This window comes from Bos mutus, chromosome 19, assembly GCF_027580195.1.
Source record: "Bos mutus isolate GX-2022 chromosome 19, NWIPB_WYAK_1.1, whole genome shotgun sequence".
Taxonomy (NCBI): Eukaryota; Metazoa; Chordata; class Mammalia; order Artiodactyla; family Bovidae; genus Bos; species Bos mutus.
Genome location: NC_091635.1, coordinates 56,693,247 through 56,714,626, shown reverse-complemented (window position 1 = coordinate 56,714,626; position 21,380 = coordinate 56,693,247). Strand labels below are relative to the sequence as shown.

Sequence of the window (21,380 nt, the reverse complement as noted above, 5' to 3'; positions counted from 1 at the left end):
CCAGTGTATACCACTGTCAGAGCACTCAGCACCCTCCTGATGTCTGTTCATTTGATTATCTCTAGGGATAGACTCTTTGCTTTTTTTTTACCTCCAACACTTAAGACAATGTCAGGTATGTTAGGTGAATGAAATAATTTAAAAACTGAAATTCTGTTTTAATACTTTAAAGTGGTAAAAAGTTTAAGTGACGCTATGTGGAATCTATTATAGAATTTAACAATGACACATCCATTATGCTGATGCTGGGAGGGATTGGGGGCAGGAGGAGAAGGGGACGACAGAGGAGGAGATGGCTGGATGGCATCACTGACTCGGTGGACGTGAGTCTGAGTGAATTCCGGGAATTGGTGATGGACAGGGAGGCCTGGCGTGCTGCGATTCATGGGGTCACAAAGAGTTGGACACGACTGAGCAACTGAACTGAACTGAACTGATGATATTCCATGATCCAGGGACCCAGTGCCCTGTTAAGACAAATCACTACCAGATCTTACTTGCTTTGGTAACACTGAAGAGGGCTCAGTTTTTTACATCTCCCTTAATCCTCCTGGCAACCCTTTGAGTCCTTACCTTAATATGAAGCGATGCCAGGAAGTTAGGTAACTTTCTAAGACTGTATGGCTACCATATAGCAGTATTGCCATTTGAACTCAGCTTTTTTTTTTTTTTTTAACTTAAATCTAATGTATTTTCCATGGTATTAAATAAGACAAGTACATTTGAAATACTTAGCACAGTGTGTGACGCATGATACCAAATGGTAGTTGCTAATATTATTGTAATACCAAAACTTCATCACTGAAGGGTTGGGAATCTTCTCCAAACATGTATTAATAAAGCAGTCTCCAATGTATTTAAAGAAACTTACTTTTAGAATTGAACTCTCTAATACAGCTGCCTTAATCTTGTGGACTGATGTAACAGCTCTTGACTGTGGGTCATTACTCTGTCAAGGCCTAGGATTTTAAGCTCTTCCCTCAGGTTCCCGTCCCCGCCCCCCTTCCTCCGTGGGATACTGAGTAAACTTCCTGCTTCCTGGCCATTGGACTCTTGCTGCAGACAGCAGTGTTGTTTGGGGGCTTCCCTTTCCTGCTGCTGTTGCGCATGCTCCCAGTTTCTGTTGCTTGCTACCACAGGGGCTGTGAAAGTTGAAGCAGGTTTTTAACACCCAGGCCAGTGATACAACTCTGTGTTAGGATCCCAGAAGGTAGTTGGTGCTTTTTTCAGAGTCTGTTTAATTTATTGATGAAAGAATCAAGGGTTTCTTTCACATAAATAGTTGGAGAAGAGATTTTAATTCTCTGCCTCAGTTTCTCTCTGCTTAGAACTATGGTCCTGAGTCCTCAGCCTCTGTGGGATTCTGTAAGATAGGTTGATCTACAGCTCTAGCTGTTTTTGAGGTCAGAATTTTGCCATGAGTCAGATATGGTGTGCTGAGTTAGTGGTTGCCTTTGGGCTTCTTAGAGGTGTAGCATGCCTGGGCTTCTTGGAGGTATAAATGCCACCTCTGTTTACCCCAGTACACCCTACAGATATTACCATTTTCTTTATGTGTGCTCAAACTTAAAAGTGTTACAAAGCCTTTCCCTAGCTTTCTGCTTCTTCAGTCCTCTTTTTACCAATTATCATCCTACTGTCTATTTTTTGTCTTCCAGAAATTTATTGAAATTTTTCATCTCATGGCTTTTCTTTCATTTTTTTCTTTAACATTATGAGTTTATACTGTTTGTAATCCTTTACTCTTGTATTAGTGGGCGCTTAGAGGGAAAAAAGACACATGCCAAAGTCACGCTGACGTTCTTAACTGAAAATCAGATTTTTTAAAAAATTTAACTTTACTAAGGTATTTTTGATTTATAACAGATAGCACATATTTCTACTGAGACAGTTTGGTACATTTTGACATGTGTATTAAAACCATCACTACTACCTACTGTACCTATGAAGAAACTGACACTTGAAGGAGCCTAGAAGCTCAGATTGGAACCCAGGCTTGTCTGATGTCAAGTTCCAGTCTGTGGGCTCTGAAGTCTGAGTTCTATCTGGGAAAACAACAACTGACTATTTCTCATTTGCATAGGGAAAGAACGAAGTCTCTGAATCTAGCTGCTGCTGCTAAGTCACGTCAGTCGTGTCCGACTCTGTGTGACCCTATGGACAGCAGCCCATCAGGCTCCTCTGTCCATGGGATTCTCTAGGCAAGAATACTGGAGTGGGTTGCCATTTCCTTCTCCACTGAAAGTAACTACTCATTTCTTTAATAAGAGGGTTGTGCTAAATGATCCTGACGTCTTTTTCCACTTCAAGTTTTTGTACTTCATGTGTGTTTCCTATGCAGAAGTGGTAAATCTCTGTTCAAATACAGTTTTTTCAATTAAATGAAACTGTACTATTCTCTGTAATTTTCAAGTGGAGTTATATAAGACATTAAGAATAGTATTTTTTTTTTCTTTTTATAGGAAAGCATTTAAGAAGCTCTTGGAGTAATATGAGTCAGAGTAATGTCTGCAGGAAGTCCCTCAAGATAGTTAGGTGAGACAATATGAATTTTTTCAGAGTGTATTGTATAATTATTTTGCAGACAATCTGACTATAAAATTCCTAGCTTTGTGCTCATAAGAGACATTCTGCTCAGTCTTTTATTATTATGTGGTTTTTAAGCTTAGTAATGGTGGAAGCTACAATAGTTACCTAATACTTAAAAACTGTGTTCTAGAAAATACAGATTTTTATATAATGATATAGATATAGTCCTATAACTCCATCTAACTATCTATCTATAGAACTGTCTCTACAGTTCTCAGATATTATCAGCAATGACTAAAATGTCATAGCCTAAAATATATAAAATACATCTATCATCTATACACAGGCACATATTGTTTACATGCCAAGTATATATGTTTTTATGCAAAGCTGAAATCAAATTTGACTGTTCTAAGATATGACAATTTATTTTCTACTTCTCCAATCTTAGGAAAAAGAAGAATTTATAGACTCTTCATCAAGATCTTCATTTACGCAGCTGTTAAATCCAAGGCTACAGTTGTGGTGAAACCATGAATAAAAATACATCTTCTGTAGTATCATCCAGTCTACTTGAAAAGTAATTTCTAAATTAAATTTAATATGTTTTGAAGTAGCATGGTTTAAAATATGTAGAATATTAATGAATGTTGGGAGAAAGTTTCATACAGCTAACTACCTGTGGTGTAAGATAGTGGTAATAAAAGGCTGATCAGTAATTACCTTTCATTGTAAATCAAGGTATAGGGTAAATCCTGCATTCTCTTTTAGAATTATTTATAGAGCTGGATTTTTAAACATTTGATCTGATTTTTTAAATATCCAAAATATTTTATAATTCCAGTATAACTATAACATAATGTAAAATTAACGTTTGCTGAGTAACAAGCTCTAATAGCTTAAAACAAGCAAGCATTTATTCTTTGTCATGATTCTGTGGACAGTGCCGGTCTGCACCGGATCCTGTAGGATGGCCTCACTGATGTGTTCTGGGGCCTTGTTTAGAAGGTTGGATGGCTGAGGTCTCTTTCAGCCTGGTCTCCCCTCCTCCAGGCAGCGAGCTCAGGCTTTCTCAGGTGGTGCAGAGTGGTTCCCAGCAGCAGGCACGAGTGGTTTTCAAATGTCTGTTTTCCTCACATTTGCTTATGCACCATTGACTGAAGCAATATAGGTAACAAGTCCGAATTCAAGGTCTAGAGTTACAGACTTTACTTTTTAATGGAAGGAACAGTAAAGCCACGTTCTTGGGGGCATCCAGACAGAGATGGGAAGAATTGGCCATTCTGCAAACATGTGACACACATGTAACAAAGTGTATTCAGAGAAGGCCTCCTTTCAGTCTTACCCTTCTTTCTGTGCCCTCCTTCTCCTATAAATAGCCATCTTTTTTCTTAATTCCTTTTCACTGTTTCTTTTTGAATGAGCAAATATATATCCATATAAATATATATGCATGTCATATATACGTGTGTATATAATTATATTTTTTCTCAAAATGATTGTTTATTCTGTATAAAGTTCTACTGGACATTAGACATTCTTCTACTCTTGTGAGTATACACCAGTGTTGACTCAAGTTTTAAGGTCTTTGCTAGAGAATGATGTCAGGTCAGAGTATCTTTTTCTAATGCCTCCTCCTGGGAGCACTGGGAAGCTTCAGTCTCCTAGGGACAAGCCAGGCCCAGCTGTGTGGTGGATGAAGAATTCTGTCCACAGTGCTCCATGCACTGGTACTGAACAGCTTTGCTCTGTGACAGCACAGAGTTTTATTCAACTTCTTAAGGCAAAATAAAGCTAATGAGAAAGAAGTATATTACTGAGGCAAGATGTCCCCAAACACCCAATATCCCAGGCTCCACTTGCCAGTGCATTCTTAACAAAAAGGTAGCATATTATATATAGTGGCATTTTTTGTTGTTTTTTTAGAAATGATTTTATTTATGTATTTGTGGCTGTGCTGGGTCCTCGTTGCTGCTTGGCCTTTTCTCTGGCTGCAGAGAGCTGGGGCTGCTCTCTAGTTGTGATGGCGCGGGCCTCTCACTGTGGCGGGCTTCTCTTGAGCACAGGGTGGATGGTTGTGGTGCACGAGCTTAGTTGCTCTGTGGCTTGTAGGATCCTCCTGGACCAGGGATTGAACCTGTATCTCCTGCACTGGCAGATGGATTCTTTGCCACTGAGTCACTGTGAAAGTGAAAGTCCCTCTGTCCTGTCTGACTCTTCCGGGCCAGAATACTGGAGTGGGTAGCCTTGCCCTTCTTCAGGGAGTCTTTCCATCCCAGGGACTGAACCCAGGTCTCCTGCAATGCAGGTGGATTCTTTACCAGCTGAGCCACAAGAGAAGCCTAAGAATACTGGAGTGGGTAGCCTTGCCCTTCTTCAGGGAGTCTTCCCAACCTGGGAATCAAACCAGAGTCTCCTGGATTGCAGGTGGATTCTTTACCAACTGAGCCATCAGGGAAGCCCTGAGTCACCAGGGAAGTCCTGTGTATATGATGTTTTGACCAGACCTTTTGTAAACTAAAGTTATGTCCTGATGGTCACTTCATATCAGTTTATAAAGTTCTTCCTTGTACCTTGTTGTAACTGTTAGTATTCTGTTCTTAATATATCAATATCATAGTTTATTTATCCAGTACCTTATTGATGGACATTTGAATTTGCAATTTTTGGTGATTACAAATTATGCCAAATAACTAACCTAGTATACAAGTCATTTTATATTTGTCACCAAATTATCTTTGGAAAGGTTCCTAAAAATGAGATTGTTGTATTAGAGGGTAAATTGTTGTTGTTGTTTAGTTGCTAAGTTGTGTCCGACTCCTTTGCCGCCTCATGGACGCTGGGTTTTCTGTCTATGGGATTTCCCAGACAAGAATTCTGGAGTGAGTTGGCATTTCCTTCTCCAGGGGATCTTCCTGACCCAGGGATCAAACCCATGTCTCCTGCACTAGCAGGTGGATTCTTTACTACTGAGCCACCAGGAAGGCCCAGAGGGTAAATTCAGTTCGGTTCAGTCGCTCAGTCATGTCCGACTCTTTGTGACCCCATGAATCGCAGCACACTAGGCCTCCCTGTCCATCGCCAGCTCCCGAAGTTCACCCAGACTCACATCCATCAAGTCAGTGATGCCACCCAGCCATCTCATCCCAGACTCACGTCCATCAAGTCAGTGATGCCATCCAGCCATCTCCTCCTCTGTCGTCCCCTTCTCCTCCTGCCCCCAATCCCTCCCAGCATCAGAGTCTTTTCCAATGAGTCAACTCTTCGCATGAGGTGGCCAAAGTACTGGAGTTTCAGCTTTAGCATCATTCCTGCCAAAGAAATCCCAGGGCTGATCTCCTTCAGAATGGACTGGTTGGATCTCTTTGCAGTCCAAGGGACTCTCAAGAGTCTTCTCCAACACCACAGTTCAAAAGCATCAATTCTCTGGCGCTCAGCCCTCTTCACAGTCCAACTGTCACATCCATACATGACCACAGGAAAAACCATAGCCTTGACTAGATGGACCTTTGTTGGCAAAGTAATGTCTCTGCTTTTTAATATGCTATCTAGGTTGGTCATAACCTTCCTTCCAAGGAGTAAGTGTCTTTTAATTTCATGGCTGCAGTCACCATCTGCAGTGATTTTGGAGCCCAGAAAAATAAAGTCTGACGCTGTTTCCACTGTTTTCCCATCTATTTACCATGAAGTGATGGGACCGGATGCCATGATCTTCGTTTTCTGAAAGTTGAGCTTTAAGCCAACTTTTTCACTCTCCACTTTCACTTTCATCAAGAGGCTTTTTAGTTCCTCTTCACTTTCTGCCATAAGTGTGGTGTCATTTGCATATCTGAGGTTATTGATATTTCTCTCGGCAATCTTGATTCCAGCTTGTGTTTCTTCCAGTCCAGCAAAACTAGAAATTACTAAATCCCCATTTCAGAGGTTGTACCATTTTTTATTACCACCAACAATATGCAAGAGCACCTCTTTCCTAAAGCCTTGTCATATATTGTCAAAGTTCTAAATTTACATTGATCTGATTAGGTAAAAAGCAGTATTTCTGCCTGGATTTAGCTTGTAGATTCTCTTACTGTGATTAAATTTGAGCAGCAGAACTATTTCTAATTGCAAAAAAAATTAAGTAATGTAAATTCTTAACAAGGAGAGACTTTTTAAAAAAAAAAATTATTTAGTTATTTGTTTGGCTGTGTTGAGTTTTGGTTGCATCATGTGGGATTTAGTTCCCTGACCAGGGCTCAAACCCACGCCCCCTTAATGGGAACACAGAGTCTTGACCACTGGACCACCAAGGAAGTCCCACAATGAGGGAATTTTAAAGTAAGGTCCTAGCAAGTAAATACACTGCTGTGTTAATCATAGATACTCTGTGCTGGGGTTAGAAAAGGAGGAATACTTTACTGAAATAGTAATGTGTGCTGGAGATCGTGTGTACCCCCATTGAGAGGAATTCACATTTAGACAGTTTAACAGGTAGACGCTTACTCCTTGGAAGGAAAGTTATGACCAACCTAGATAGCATATTCAAAAGCAGAGACATTACTTTGCCAACAAAGGTCCGTCTAGTCAAGGCTATGATTTTTCCTGTGGTCATGTATGGATGTGAGAGTTGGACTGTGAAGAAGGCTGAGCGCCAGAGAATTGATGCTTTTGAACTGTAGTGTTGGAGAAGACTCTTGAGAGTCTCTTGGACTGCAAGGAGATCCAACCAGTCCATTCTGAAGGAGATCAGCCCTGGGATTTCTTTGGCAGGAATGATGCTAAAGCTGAAACTCCAGTACTTTGGCCACCTCATGCGAAGAGTTGACTCATTGGAAAAGACTCTGATGCTGGGAGGGATTGGGGGCAGGAGGAGAAGGGGACGACAGAGGAGGAGATGGCTGGATGGCATCACTGACTTGATGGACGTGAGTCTGGGTGAACTCCGGGAGTTGTCGATGGACAGGGAGACCTGGCATGCTGCAATTCATGGGGTCGCAACGAGTCAGACACGACTGAGCGACTGAACTGAACTGAACTGAACTGAATGAGACCTTTGTTCCCTTTCTTCTTCATCTCCCCCGCTTCTAGGCTTCATCTCTTTATTTCCTTGCAGCCTAATCTCCCATCAAGAAAGATTTTAAAATCTGACAACAGAACATTTTCTGCCTTTTTTCCTAGCTGACTATTACCCTAGTAACCACATAGGCCTTCTTATCCTAGAGTTGAATTCAGTGTAATACAACCATAATGGATATGCTCTAAGTGCTATATAAAGATCAAAATACTCAAAAATATGGAGTTTTGTTTTTTAAAGTTTTAATTTCTTTCGTTATCCTTTTTTTATGATTTAACTTTTGAATACAAGTCCTTATAAAGATATAGCTAGAATTTCTATGGCAGAAGTTAAATATTAAAAAAATTTTAAAGCTGTAACCTTATGTAAAATATGAACTAACTCTTTTTAACAGTGGTTTCTGTGATGGCACATTTGAAGACAGCTAGAAGTCCTGTATTCAACAATAGCTTTAATATACCCGTGAAGCATAGAGGTTGAAGTGCTCTTAAATCTTAGACCTTACTTAGACCATACTTTGGCTCTGGAGCAAGATAGACCAGGCTCACATTGCTGTTCTCCAGCTTTGTAACTTTAGGCCACCAAGTCAACCTGCCCAGATTTGAGTTTTTAGAAAAATGAGGGTAATAATATTAGGGATTTTGTAAATATTAAATGAATTGAATAGCATAATGTGTGAATATTGCTTAGCGTAATACCCACTACACCATAAGTAAGCCCTGAGCTTCATTTCATACTTTACTCAAGTTCTTTTGGACCAGTAAAAATCTGTTCTGACCACTATTCAGAAACACAACTTGGGGTGGGGGGAGGGTGTACATTTTGCAGAATTCTTTTTAACAGTTCCTTCCTTCCTAATAGCATCGCTTTTATGTCCAGCAGAAATCACAGCTGGAGTATGTGCTTTGTACCAGGAAAATACTCTTAAAGGATAAATTGAGTTTTTTGGGGGTTTTTTTGAGATTCAAATGAAGGTTATATTTATTTTGCTTTAAATGGCCACAAGCGTGTCTTTTCAAATTCACTTACCCGATTCATTAAAGTGTTTCGTTTTGGAATCCTAAAGTGTAGTAGAAAGTCAGTTAAAAGCAAGTCTCTGCAGTTACCTTTAATAAATCTTTAAGTTTGTTTAAATAATATTTTTAAAGTATTCTTCTACTCCAAATAAATAAGCATTATTGCTGTAATTTCTCTTATTGTTTGGTTGTTTTACAGAAAAATTAGAATTAGTGCTAAGAAAATCCATTTGATTGCCTTTGTATGATCATACTTTTAATAATGTCATTGCTAGTATGTACTGAGTATTTTGAATTATCTAGGTCTAAGAATTTAACAAATATTTTAAAGAAAAAATAGGTACCCATCTCTGGGCAGGGTCTCCCTGGTGGACCACCATCTCTGGGCTAATTTATGCATGGTAATTTACTTTATCTTAGGGATCCTGCCTTTCAGATGATTACAGTTACCAAGAAAACAGGCCTTGGTCTGAAGATCCTAGGAGGAATTAACCGGAATGAAGGTCCATTGGTATATATTCAGGAAATCATTCCTGGAGGAGACTGTTATAAGGTAAAAATGAAGATAAAATAACCCTTCACCTAAAAAACAAAACCACTAGTGATGAGGTTTGTTTCATCATCAGTAAATTTTTTATGTTAACTGAATATCCACTATGACCATTTCTCAGTGAAAGACACAGAGAGAGTGTAAGTAGACCTTTACACTCAAGGAGCTTTAACCTAACAAATGCATAAGAAATAAAAATGAATTAAATATGAAAAAGCAGATTTCAAGCTCTAACTAAAGGTTATATATTTTTAATTATATGCTGTTCAACTTTTATCCTAAGTCTGTCTGAGAGAAATCATATCTGAAGACATGTTCTCTATTCACTGCTCTGAGTTTGGGTTAAGTTAGATCAGTTAAACTGTGTTCATTTGGCCTCTCTTAAATGCAAAACAAAACTAAGCAAATAAAATCTATTGATTTGTGAATTTGCAGTAATTCTTGATAAGTTTGTGGTCACTTACTTGTCCAAATGAGAAATTAGATTTAGAATTAAGGCTAGAAATTATCTTTTTTAGGAATGAGAAAGCCTTACTCTTCTCATCACTGTAAGAAATATGTAAATCATGAATTCTTTGCTCTTGCTGCTAGGAAGCTCAGATTCATATTTGAAGCATTTAGGTAACAAATTGGTTACTATATTTTCATGCTCATTTCTCTTGAATTTCATGTTATTTCTGTTTTGCTAACGTGATTCTATATTTCTTTTGTTGAAAATTTCCTTCAATCCTTTTTGGAGAGATGTAGTATATAAAGAATTTAATAAAATATTCTATTAATATCAAGCTATTTAACATGAGAAAGGATCCTCTTACAAAGTTTGTTTATATTGTTCTTATTCTAGTTGTTTTTGTTGAATAAATAGTCCTACCCTTACCCCGAGTCCTATCTCGAACACTGTTTAGCAAACAGTTTGTTTATTCAAGTGGATTTTTTCCAAGTTAGGAAAAAAAAAAATCAATTTAACCAAAACTTTGAAAGCAATAGATTTAAATTTTCTCAGGCTTGTGGAGATAATACGGTGTCTTCCTAATACACTTACCAAGCTGTAAGTGTTACACAATAAGTATAGGATATTGTCTCTGGAGTAGGCAATTGCAACCCACTCTAGTATTCTTGCCTGAAGAATCCCATGGACAGAGGAGCCTGGCAGGCTACAGTCCATGGGGTCACAAAGCGTCAATCAGACAGGACTGAGCAACTGAGCATACAAACATACAATAGGATATTATAATGATATAATTTTGAGCTACTGAATTTAATTTATTAACTAAATAAGAACATACTTAAATGCTAAATTTAAACAAATTCAAACAAACAAAAGACAAAATTTTTCTTTTAAGAATTGAGATATATTACTTTAGTTTTAAAGCTAAAGGATGTGTGTATTCGGTATGGCTAAGCTATATCTTAGACTATACTTGAAGTAATGCAATAGATTATGGTACCTACCAAGTGATAAGAATTTACTTTTAAAACAAACATCAATTTGTGCTTTTTTTTCCCCCCATGAAAAATATTTGTACATAAAATAATAGTAGTGACTAGGTGCTGAGTGACTCATCTCCTGTCAGCAATCACTGAATAAGAAATTATACCTGTAACATACATTTTCTCTTGCTGATTTTCTGAGAATTCTGTTGTTTGAAAGGGTATTAGAAAGCAAAACCATGTAATAAAGTATATTCTGTATTTACCACTAGAGAGCAGCATTGGGTTATTAATGTATTTTTACAGTATTTGGTTGTGTTCAAGAGAAGAAAACTGCCAATATAGAGAAGGGAGTAGACAGAGAAGAGTAAGTGAGTTTTTAATGCTTTCAGTTGCTTTTATGTACTTCCTCAAGATGGAGAAGTACATACATCTTTTGCTCTGAAAAGACAAATAAATTCAATTTTATATAAAAATATTTTAAATGAATAATAGAATTTACTTTGTTCTAAATACTGTGTTCTTGCCCAAAAAAATCCCATGGACAAAGGAGCCTGGTGGGCTACAGTCTGTGGTGTCGCAAAGAGTCAGATATGACTGAGCGACTAAACAACAGGAACAACAAATACTGTGTTAGGCTTGTTAAAACTTCTAATCTGCACAAAATTTCTGCATGTATATTCACAGAATAGGAAACAGGCTCATAGGTTATCCTTATAAGTTGGTACACTGAGCAACCATTAATATTTTTTAAATGCATATGAGTGCTTTCACTTGCTGTTATTTTAACATTATATTGTTTCAGAGCTAATAATATAGCCAATCTCAAGCTTATTCCCCCTCATACACACTTAAAAATATTTTTCCTTTTGGAAGATATGAGATAGAATACTGGTTCAGTAACCGAAATGGTCATGTTTCTTTGAAAAAACATACTCAGAGTTCAAACTTGAAACATCTTGAAATGTTTTTGCTGCTTCAAGTAGGGAAGAAGATTCTTAATTCTCTCAGCTCTAAGAGCTAGAGGTAGCCTATAGGTTCGGAACAACTATACTAGGTACTGAGTTAAGGGAAGGATTAAACATGGGAACTCCAAGGCTCTTTTCTCCCCACCAGGCAATTCCGTATCAGTTTGGAGTCCTCAGTGTTCAGTCTTAGAAATTTTGGGGGGTGGGACATTCCTTTGACCTTCATACACACATATCCGATTGCCTGATCCACATTTCCACTTGGATCTCTTCAAGGCATCTCACATGCAACTTGTCTGAGGCAGGATTTATGATAGTCACGTCATACCTTCATCTACCGATTTCTCCCCAAATAGACCTTCTGCCATTGCTGCTAGTTTCTGTGAATGACACCTTCCAGTTGCAAAAAGTCAAAAAACCAGATCTCATCCTAACTACTTCCTCTCCCTTAACACCCATATCTAATTCATTAGTACTTACTGTTGACTGTTTCTAAACAGTTCTTGAATCCATCAGTCTTCTTGATCTTTACCACCATCACCTTTGTTTAAGTTATCATCAGTTCAATTCAGTCACTCAATCGCGTCCAACTCTTTGCAACCCCATGAATTGCAGCACGCCGGGCCTCCCTGTCCATCACCAACTCCCGGAGTTCACTCAGACTCATGTCCATCGAGTCGGTGATGCTATCCAGCCATCTCATCCTCTGTCGTCCCCTTCTCCTCCTGCCCCCAATCCCTCCCAGCATCAGAGTCTTTTCCAGTGAGTCAACTCTTCACATGAGGTGGCCAAACTACGGGAGTTTCAGCTTTAGCATCAGTCCTTCCGAAGAACACCAGGACTGATCTCCTTTAGAATGTACTGGTTGGATCTCCTCGCAGTCCAAGGTACTCTCAAGAGTCTTCTCCAACACCACAGTTCAAAAGCATCAATTCTTTGGCGCTCAGCTTTCTTCACAGACCAACTCTCACATCCATACATGACCACAGGAAAAAACATAGCCTTGACTAGACGGACCTTTGTTGGCAAAGTAATGTCTCTGCTTTTGAATATGCTATCTAGGTTGGTTATAACTTTCCTTCCAAGGAGTAAGCGTCTTTTAATTTCATGGCTGCAATCACCATCTGCAGTGTTATCATCAGTTTATATCAAACCTCACAAAGAGCTTTGTCTGCTCTTATACACCATTCTTATTTCCCTCTCCACCTATCCTGGTGCTGCTGCTGCTGCTAAGTCACTTCAGTCATGTCCGAGTCTGTGCGACCCCATGGACGGCAGCCCATCAGGCATCCACCGTCCCTGGGATTCTCCAGGCAAGAACACTGTAGTGGGTTGCTGCCGGGAGCCGGCGAGAGGCACTCCACTCATGGCAAAGGTCATGAGGAAGGAGGCTCGACACATGCAAAGGCGGGATCGAGCCTCAGGAGTCCCCCTGGATATTCTCGAGCATCTACCCCCAAAAAACCAGAGTCTGCCTACTTTATTGCTTTGTGCTCTCACCTCTGACTTTACTGGGGTCTGTCCCCCACCACCATCTCGCTCTCTCTGATAAAGAGTTAACTTACAGCTCCAGTTAATAAGTTCCTAGGCATTAGGAGTGTTTAAATCCAAATCCCTCAGATAGCTCTCTAACTCACCTGACAAGTTTACCCGGACTCCTACAGCTATGCATGTGATTGTTTACAGTCTCTCAGCCTCGAGAGGCACGGGAAGCTTAAGATATTCAAATAGCTTAAAGCCTCTCAGAGAGTTAGACACTGTCAGAATAAAACTAGTAAAAGATTTCATTGATGAGCCAATGCTTGCTGCCAAGTTTCCACATCCCCTGTATTTATCCTTGAATGTGTATTAATTAATATAGTTGGTATGTAGAAAAAATAAGTAGTGGCCTTGGTGTTAGCAACTTTAGACCCTTAAGGTAATAAATTCTTTCCTTTGTTGTAAACCCACTACACCTCTGCCCTATAGGAATGCAACTTTATCTAACACCTTTGGAGGATGGCGCCAAAGCTTAAAATAATTACTGTTAGAGAAAATAAGTCTTACGGTTGACAAACCTTTGTCAAGAGTCATAAAATGTTAATAGGCCTTCTGGCCAGAAGATGATGTAAATCACCTAAACCATTTGTATAGGATAAATTTGCAGGAAAGAAACCCTGGTTTTGATAAGGATCAAAGACTGCTGACTTTGTATGATTTCACATCCCCTATTATCCTCTAAGTGCAACTTAGGGTATAAAAGCCCCTGTTGAAAATAAAGCTATGGGCCTTGCTCACCAAAGCTTGGTCTCCCCATGTCATTCTTTTTCTCAATTTCTGGCTGAAGTTTCCATCTGGAGCGTGGAGGTCCTTTGCGACCATTTATTTGCCTGGGCTTCTAAGACCCACTTGAGAAGGTGTCTAAGGTGGGGCACCTTCCGCTATTCGAGAGGGCGCCTGCCGCCTCCGTGGTCAGAGCTAACCTGGTGTCACAGGTTATATTGATTTTCCACGTAAACCAAGCTACTCAGCCTCTTTTCTCCACTGAATTTTCCTACTGAGCTATCCTCATGCTATTACTTTTTGTATCTCTAATTAATATTTAAATAAATCGCCAATGCCGTCTCCCCTTCGAATACCCTGCATCAGCCAGGGCTGGATCTCGGCAGGTTGCCATTTCCTTCTGCAATGCAGGAAAGTGAAAAGTGAAAGTGAAGTCACTCAGTCGTGTCCAACTCTTAGCGACCCCATGGACTGCAGCCTACCAGGCTCCTCCATCCATGGGATTTTCCAGGCAAGCCCTGCTGCTGCTGCTGCCGCTAAGTCACTTCAGTTGTGTCCGACTCTGTGCAACCCCATAGACGGCAGCCCACCAGGCTCCCCTGTCCCTGGGATTCTCCAGGCAAGAATACTGGCAAGCCCTACTAATACTTAATTGGCTGTAAGGCTCTGTATAGAGTGACTTTTGCCCCTCACTTCTCTGACTCTCCATTCCTGTGCTTTCAGAGTAGCATTCTTTCGGTCCTTGGAAGGGGCCAAGTTCTTTCTCATCTTGTATGCTGCTCCCTCTATCACCCACCGCCCCCATTACTTTTAAACATGAACCCAAAGACCACTTCCAAAGAGAGATATTCCGTGTTCCCCGCCCCCATCCCACCGCCCAAGTCTAGAGCCAGGTTTTTCCTGCCTGCGTGTCTTTCCTTCTTGTCACCTGTCTGCTTGTTTTTTCCCTTCATAATCACCAGTGCCAGCCTGTGGTCGTACATCAGTATCTGTGATTGTGTTTACCAACTCTGCCTGAACTACAAATCTGAGAATGTTTCCTAAGTCCACAGATCTTATCTGGTTTTATTAACAATAATATCTTTAGTCCCTAGCGTGGTGCCTGACACATATTAATTACTAAATTAATAACCAATGAATGAGTAATTCTTTAGTCATGTTGCTGAGAATTACTGATTTGCCTGTTTACCATTCGACTGCCACCATCTGGTTCCACACCAAAGTGCCTTTTCTTCCTAGCTCTTTATGTCTAATTCTGAACAATACTTTTTTTTCTTCTTTCTCTGCTAATACTGTACGGAGGGCAGGTAGGAATCAGACATTTTTCTTCAAACCAGATTTATTTTACTTACCTGATTCTAGGGTACACACACACACGTACAGTATCCTTAGGTTCCAAAGCTATGGGCTCAACCAACCTCAAATTGAAAATATTCAAAAAAACAAATTCCAGAAAATTCCAAAAAGCAAACTTGAATTGCCATAAGGCAATTATTTACATAGCATTTGCATTGTATTAGGTATGATAAGTAATCTAGAGATGATTTAAAGTATACAGGGAGGGTGTGCATAGATTTCATGCAACTATTATGGCATTTCATGTAAGCGTCTTCAGCATCCATGGATTTTGGTATCCAACACCGAGAAATGACTGTATGCATATGGATACACACCAATATTTATAAACAGATATATAGATAAGTAATTACGTGTGTATGTACATGCACATGTGTGCTTTCTAAGTTGCTTCAGTCATGTCAGACTCTTTGTGACCCCATGGACTGCAGCCTGCCAGGCTCGTCTGTCCATGAAGACACAGGCATGAATACTGAAATGGGTTGCCATGCCCTGCTCCAGGGGATCTTGCCAATCCAGGGATCAACCTCGCATCTTTTATGTCTCCTGTATTGGCAGGTGCATTCTTTACCACTAGCACCACCTGGGAAGTTCCATACACATACATAGGGGTTTGTGTGTGTACATATGTTTGTATGTATATATTTTCTCTCTAGCATCTCTGAAATTGAAATGGGTCTTACAGTAAATGTCATGGTGTAACTGGCAGCACATTTTTCAGTGTTACATAAAATAATGGCATATTTCATAATCAGTATTATAGATCTTAGATGTGATATATTCAGAATTTTTTTTTTTGGTCCAATCTTACAGATTAAGACAAAGATCATATAAATGGATACTAGTAGTCATTGCTCACAAAAGATTATAGCTGGTCATATCTAACTTTGAAAAGAAATCTATTTTCAGGATTTGCTGAGTGTGTCTCTGGAGCTGGGACGAAGGCTTTTTGGATAGGTAGGACAAAGGTCTCTAGATGACAAGGAACAGAGAAACCAGTCCTTTGGTGGGAGCTAAAGCAGTAGCAGCCAAGAGGATTCACATTACAGTGTCACGTACTTTTCTCCTTTGCCACTGTTATTTGTTAGAGCCACCTTAATTTCTTCAGTGTTTCCTGGGCCTTTCTCATTTATTGTGGACCTGTTGTATACTTGGCACCATGCTCAGGGAAATAACCATGAAAAGGGCATAGTTCTGGTCAGTTGAAAGAATGTGTGCTGCTAATTTGGGAGTTGCTAAAGTAATATAGTCTCATGGGGAAGAAAAAGATATGCAAACAAATAAGGACAGGATGGAGTAAGTACAGTAATATAGATAACTGAAAGTGTTTTTGGAGCAAAGAGAAGGGGACAGTGAAGTAAGTTCACAGTGAAGTGAAGTTGGAGAAAACCTATAGCAGAGTTAATGTTTGAATTTGGCAGTGAAGTTTAAATGAGAGTTCATCAGACAGAAGTGTCAAGGTGAGTGGTGGCATTCTAGACAAGAATTAATATGTATAAGCACATTAAAGTTTGAAAGACCGTGGCAGATTTGAAGAACATTTTCTGAGAATAGGATGAAGAATTTATATGCTGAGGAGGGAAAGTGGATATGAGGCTAGAGAAAGTAGGTTGCATCTAGTTTGTTGTTCTAGGTTTGGGAAATTCAGGAGTTTCAGCTTTTCCTGTCAGTGGGCAGTCATCAAGGGTTCTTAATTTGAGGACTGGGAGGATTAAATTTGCTATCACTGAAAATTGCCTTCAACAGATAACGGGATTCTGATTCACTTCTCCGTAACACCTACAATGGATTAGGATTTTATATACGTTATTTAATTATCACGGCAACCTTGTGCAATAGGTACTTATTCCCCACCTTGCAGCTAAGAAAATGAGTCTCATGGAGATTAAATAAATTGCCTGCATTCACATTAATAACTAGTATTGTGAGAGGACACCTCCATTGACACTTCATGAAATTATGGGAAAAGAATCTAAAAGCTCGCAGGAGCAATCTTTGTAGTGAGGAATACTGAGTTAGAGTCAGGCTGTGTGGATAGTTTCTGATGCTGTGGTAATACATTGTTTGGAAAACTGTGTAATGGTCGTTATAATATGAAATGGACAATATTGATAGTTTTTAACAGAAGTATTCAAGAATACATTATTATTTCAACATCTTTATAAATGTCAACGTGAAAGAATTCAGACAGAAGCTGGGTGTGCGAAAGTGCTTGGCGCCTTGCCTGTCGTGTTGTGTAGTTGCTCAGTAAGTGCTGAAGCAGAATCTAGACAATGTGGAAGAGGCCTTGGCAAATCCCTGAAGTCACGATCTTCTCAGACACATTAATTAAGCTGGGGCAGAATTCATGGGCTTTGAATGCCAGACTTTTACAGAAATAGCTTTGTTTTAGTTTGCAGGTTCTGACTTTTAAACCGGTTCAGAAATTCACATGATCAGCTAAGATCTTATTCTTGGAAGCAAAAAAAAAAAAAAAAACTGCTGCAAGTACTTTTTAGAAAGAAAAAAATTAATAAACACCAGAAGCCACAGTCAGAGACTTTCTTCCTCTCTTCTCTGACTCTTGTCTTCCTGGAAAATACTACTTCAGTACATTGGTGTACCTTAATATTAATATAAGGTATGTTAAATTGCCTTTTTGAGAGCTTTTTTCTCTGTATGGCCAATACCGTGTGGCCAGAGAAGAGATTGTGGGAGAAGGTAGGTCACCTCAATCCTTTTGCTGACTTCTGTCTTCTGAAGGCCTCCATAATGCTGACAGCCAGCTGTGGTTTCTATAAAATATACAGAGAGAGGAACCGTCTCTGGCGATTTAGAATTTAGTTCTTTGTTCCTTGTGGATGAGATTGTGCACCCCCTGCATCCCCTTCCTTCACCTTCTCTCATTGTTTATGAACATCTTAGCTAGCAATCTGTGGAGCTCAAATTCGAATTCAGATCTATCTGGTTTCCATGCCTTGTTCTCTTTTCTCCTCACCAGTCCACTGCCTCTGAAGGCTTCTGCCTAAATAACAGACAGAGTGGAGTTACCATCTGGCTTATAGTCATCATCATGGAATTTTCCCTTTTCAAGGAAGTTTGATGAAAGCCAGGAACTGTTAATACTAAGAGTATAGACTAAAACAAAATAACCATATATATACTGTCCACCACCCCAATTCTAAAAGAACTCTTTTCCCCTTGTCAGAGTCCTTTAAATGCTTTGCTTCAGTGAAGCAGAGCTTCCTTCATTGTTCCCTTTCTTTCCCTAAATTATTGCCAGGCTTTGGGATATAAATTAATAGTAGTGTAGTCACTAAATTTCAGTTATAATCTACCTTTTTAAGCTGATTCTAAGGAAGAATTTTTTGCAGATTCCAAATGGAATAGAGTTGGACTTAACAGACATTTATTTATTTTTAAGCTAGATTTTTAAAAATCACTATTTTACCCTACTTCCAATGCAAATTTTGGAATATAGAACCAAAATAAAATTCATCTGGTTAGAAACATTGTTGAGCTTAAATGTCATGAAGTGAAAGTCACTCAGTCGTGTCCAACTCTTTGCAATCCCATGCAGTCCTTGGAATTCTCCAGGCCAGAATACTGGAGTGGGTAGCTGTTCCCTTCAGGGGATCTTCCCGACCCAGGAATTGAACTGGGGTTTCCATCATTGCAGGCGGATTCTTTACCAACTGAGGCACCAGGGAAGCCCTAAATGTCATGAGCGTTTGCTTTATTTTAATGGGATGGAACTTTTCTCTTCTTTTTAGTAATGTAATATTTTACACATACAAAAAGATATTGGAGCAGATGTCTAACTTATAAAGCATAATAGTGAAATGAACACCTATGAATCCATTTAGACTTCACTGTTTGACTTAAGTAGAAAATATTACTATTAAGTCTTCCTATGTGTTTTCTTCCCACTCCATTACATTTTCCACCCTCCTTTTCAGCATTAAGTGCTCTCCAGAATTTTGTTTATTCTTTGGTAACTTTTACTAGCCTTATCTTTTTGCCTGTGGCAAAACGGTTGTTTTGTTTCTTTGTTTGTTACCATTTCACTTTAACCTCGAGGAAATGACATCCTCAGACTAATATTTAGCATATTAAATCACATGTTCTTGTATGTAAGTTTCTAAGTATAGTCTGAATATAGTTGACTTAAATGCATATGCTACTAAAGTCTGTCATCAGACTTGGTTTTATAAAATATTACAAAATCAGCTCCTTCATTTTACTGAACATGTAGAATCCATATGGTAGATACTTTCTCCATGCTGCTTAGCCTCTTCCAGCATTACTATTGTGTTTTAGTTCCCATACACTGATCAAATGGAAGGAGGGGGGAAAAAAGTCACTTGTGAATATAGCAATTGTGTGTTCTCAAACTTTGCTAGTTGTATTTAATCACATGCTTATAAAATCCAATTTCGTTTTCAAATACTATATATTTTATTTTATTTTATTTTATTTTTTTTTTTTTGCTATTAAAATGAATATAGTTTATTTATCTAACTTATCATCTGTTTGAGTTCATAACTAAAAAAAATAAAAGAAGAAATTGTCATTATCTTGTCCTTTTTTTAGCTCATAGGGAATACAATATATTTTATTTTATTTTATTTATTTTTTTTTTTCTGTAGCCTGCCAGGTTCCTCTGCCTATGGAATTTTCCAGGAAGAATATTGGAGTGGGTTGCCATTTCCTTCTCTAGGGATCTTCTTGACCCAGGGATGGAACTCTAGTCTCTTGCATCTCCTGCACTGAAGGCTTTCTTTACCGTTAGCACCACCTGGGAATTGGGCGTGTAGAGAAGGTCATTCATCCTGTGGCTAACATTGTACTAGAGTGGGATGTGCCTTTAGGTTTAAGGTCAGAAGAGCTGGGTTCAAGTTCGAACTTTGCTTGTGACTGTGGGCACTGATCTTCCTGTTTGCTCTTGAATCCCTGTAGTAAAATTTTCAAGTTAGTTATTGTACTCTTCAGCTTCCTAGTTTCTGTTTGGTATTTTCTTATATTTCTATTTCTTTGTTGAAAGTCTCACTTTGCTTTTGCTCTTGTATTGTTTCCAGTTTTTTTATTTTTTATTTGATAAATTTAACGCCTTTTATTGCCATACCTCATTTTACTGTACTTTGCTTTTTAGTGAACTTTATAGATACATGTTTTTTTTTTTTTTTTTCCTTGTTAATTTTCTGTTTAGTTGATCTATCCATAACTGTGAGTGGGGTATTAAAGTCTCCCACTATTATTGTGTTATTGTTAATTTCTCCTTTCATACTTGTTAGATTTGTCTTACATACTGTGGTGCTCCCATGTTGGGTGGATATATATTTATAATTGTTATATCTTCTTCTTGGATTGATCCTTTGATCATTATGTAGTGACCTTCTTTTGTCTCTTTTCACAGCCTTTGTTTTAAAGTCTAATTTATCTGATACGAGTATTGTGACTCCTGCTTTCTTTTTGTCCCTATTTGCATGGAAAATCTTTTTCCAGCCCTTCACTTTCAGTCTGTATGTGTCCCCTGTTTTGAGGTGGGTCTCTTGTAGACAACATATGTAAGGGTCTTGTTTTTGTATCCATTCAGCCAGTCTTTGTCTTTTTGGTTGGGGTATTCAACCCATTTACATTTAAGGTAATTACTGATAAGTATGATCCTGTTGCCATTTACTTTATTGTTTTGGGTCTGAGTTTATACACCTTTTTTTGTGTTTCCTGTCTAGAGAATATCCTTTAGTATTTGTTGAGAGCTGGTTTGGTGGTGCAGAATTCTCTCAGCTTTTGCTTGTCTGAAAGCTTTTGATTTCTCCTTCATACTTGAATGAGATCCTTGCTGGGTACAATAATCTGGGCTGTAGGTTATTTTTTTCATCATTTTAAGTATGTCTTGCCATTCCTCCTGGCTTGAAGAGTTTTTATTGAAAGATCAGCTGTTATCCTTATGGGAATTCCTTGTGTGTTATTTGTTGTTTTTCCTTGCTGCTTTTAATATTTGTTCTTTGTGTTTGATCTTGTTAATTTGATTAATATGTGTCTTGGGGTGTTTCTCCTTGGGTTTATCCTGTTTGGGACTCTCTGGGTTTTTGGACTTGGGTGATTATTTCCTTCCCCATTTTAGGAAGTTTTCAACTATTATCTCCTCAAGTATTTTCTCATGGTCTTTCTTTTGTCTTCTTCTTCTGGAACCCTATGATTGAATGTTGTAGCGTTTAATATTGTCCTGG

The 21,380-nt window shown here is 38.8% G+C and overlaps 1 protein-coding gene across 5 annotated transcripts in view; it reads left to right on the top strand.

Annotated features, from left to right (window-relative positions):
• STXBP4 (syntaxin binding protein 4) overlaps positions 1-21,380 on the top strand; it is a 232,818-nt gene that overhangs the window by 24,718 nt on the left and 186,720 nt on the right. For 3 of the 5 annotated variants that reach the window (XM_070357301.1, XM_070357299.1, XM_070357303.1), the window contains exons 2-4: positions 2,463-2,535; positions 2,981-3,109; positions 9,022-9,154. In XM_070357301.1, the coding sequence (XP_070213402.1) occupies positions 3,063-3,109; positions 9,022-9,154 (180 nt within the window). In that variant the 5' untranslated portion in view covers positions 2,463-2,535; positions 2,981-3,062. The remainder of the gene's footprint in view (positions 1-2,462; positions 2,536-2,980; positions 3,110-9,021; positions 9,155-21,380) is intronic. The other 2 variants (XM_070357302.1, XM_070357300.1) reach the window with 2 other exon arrangements.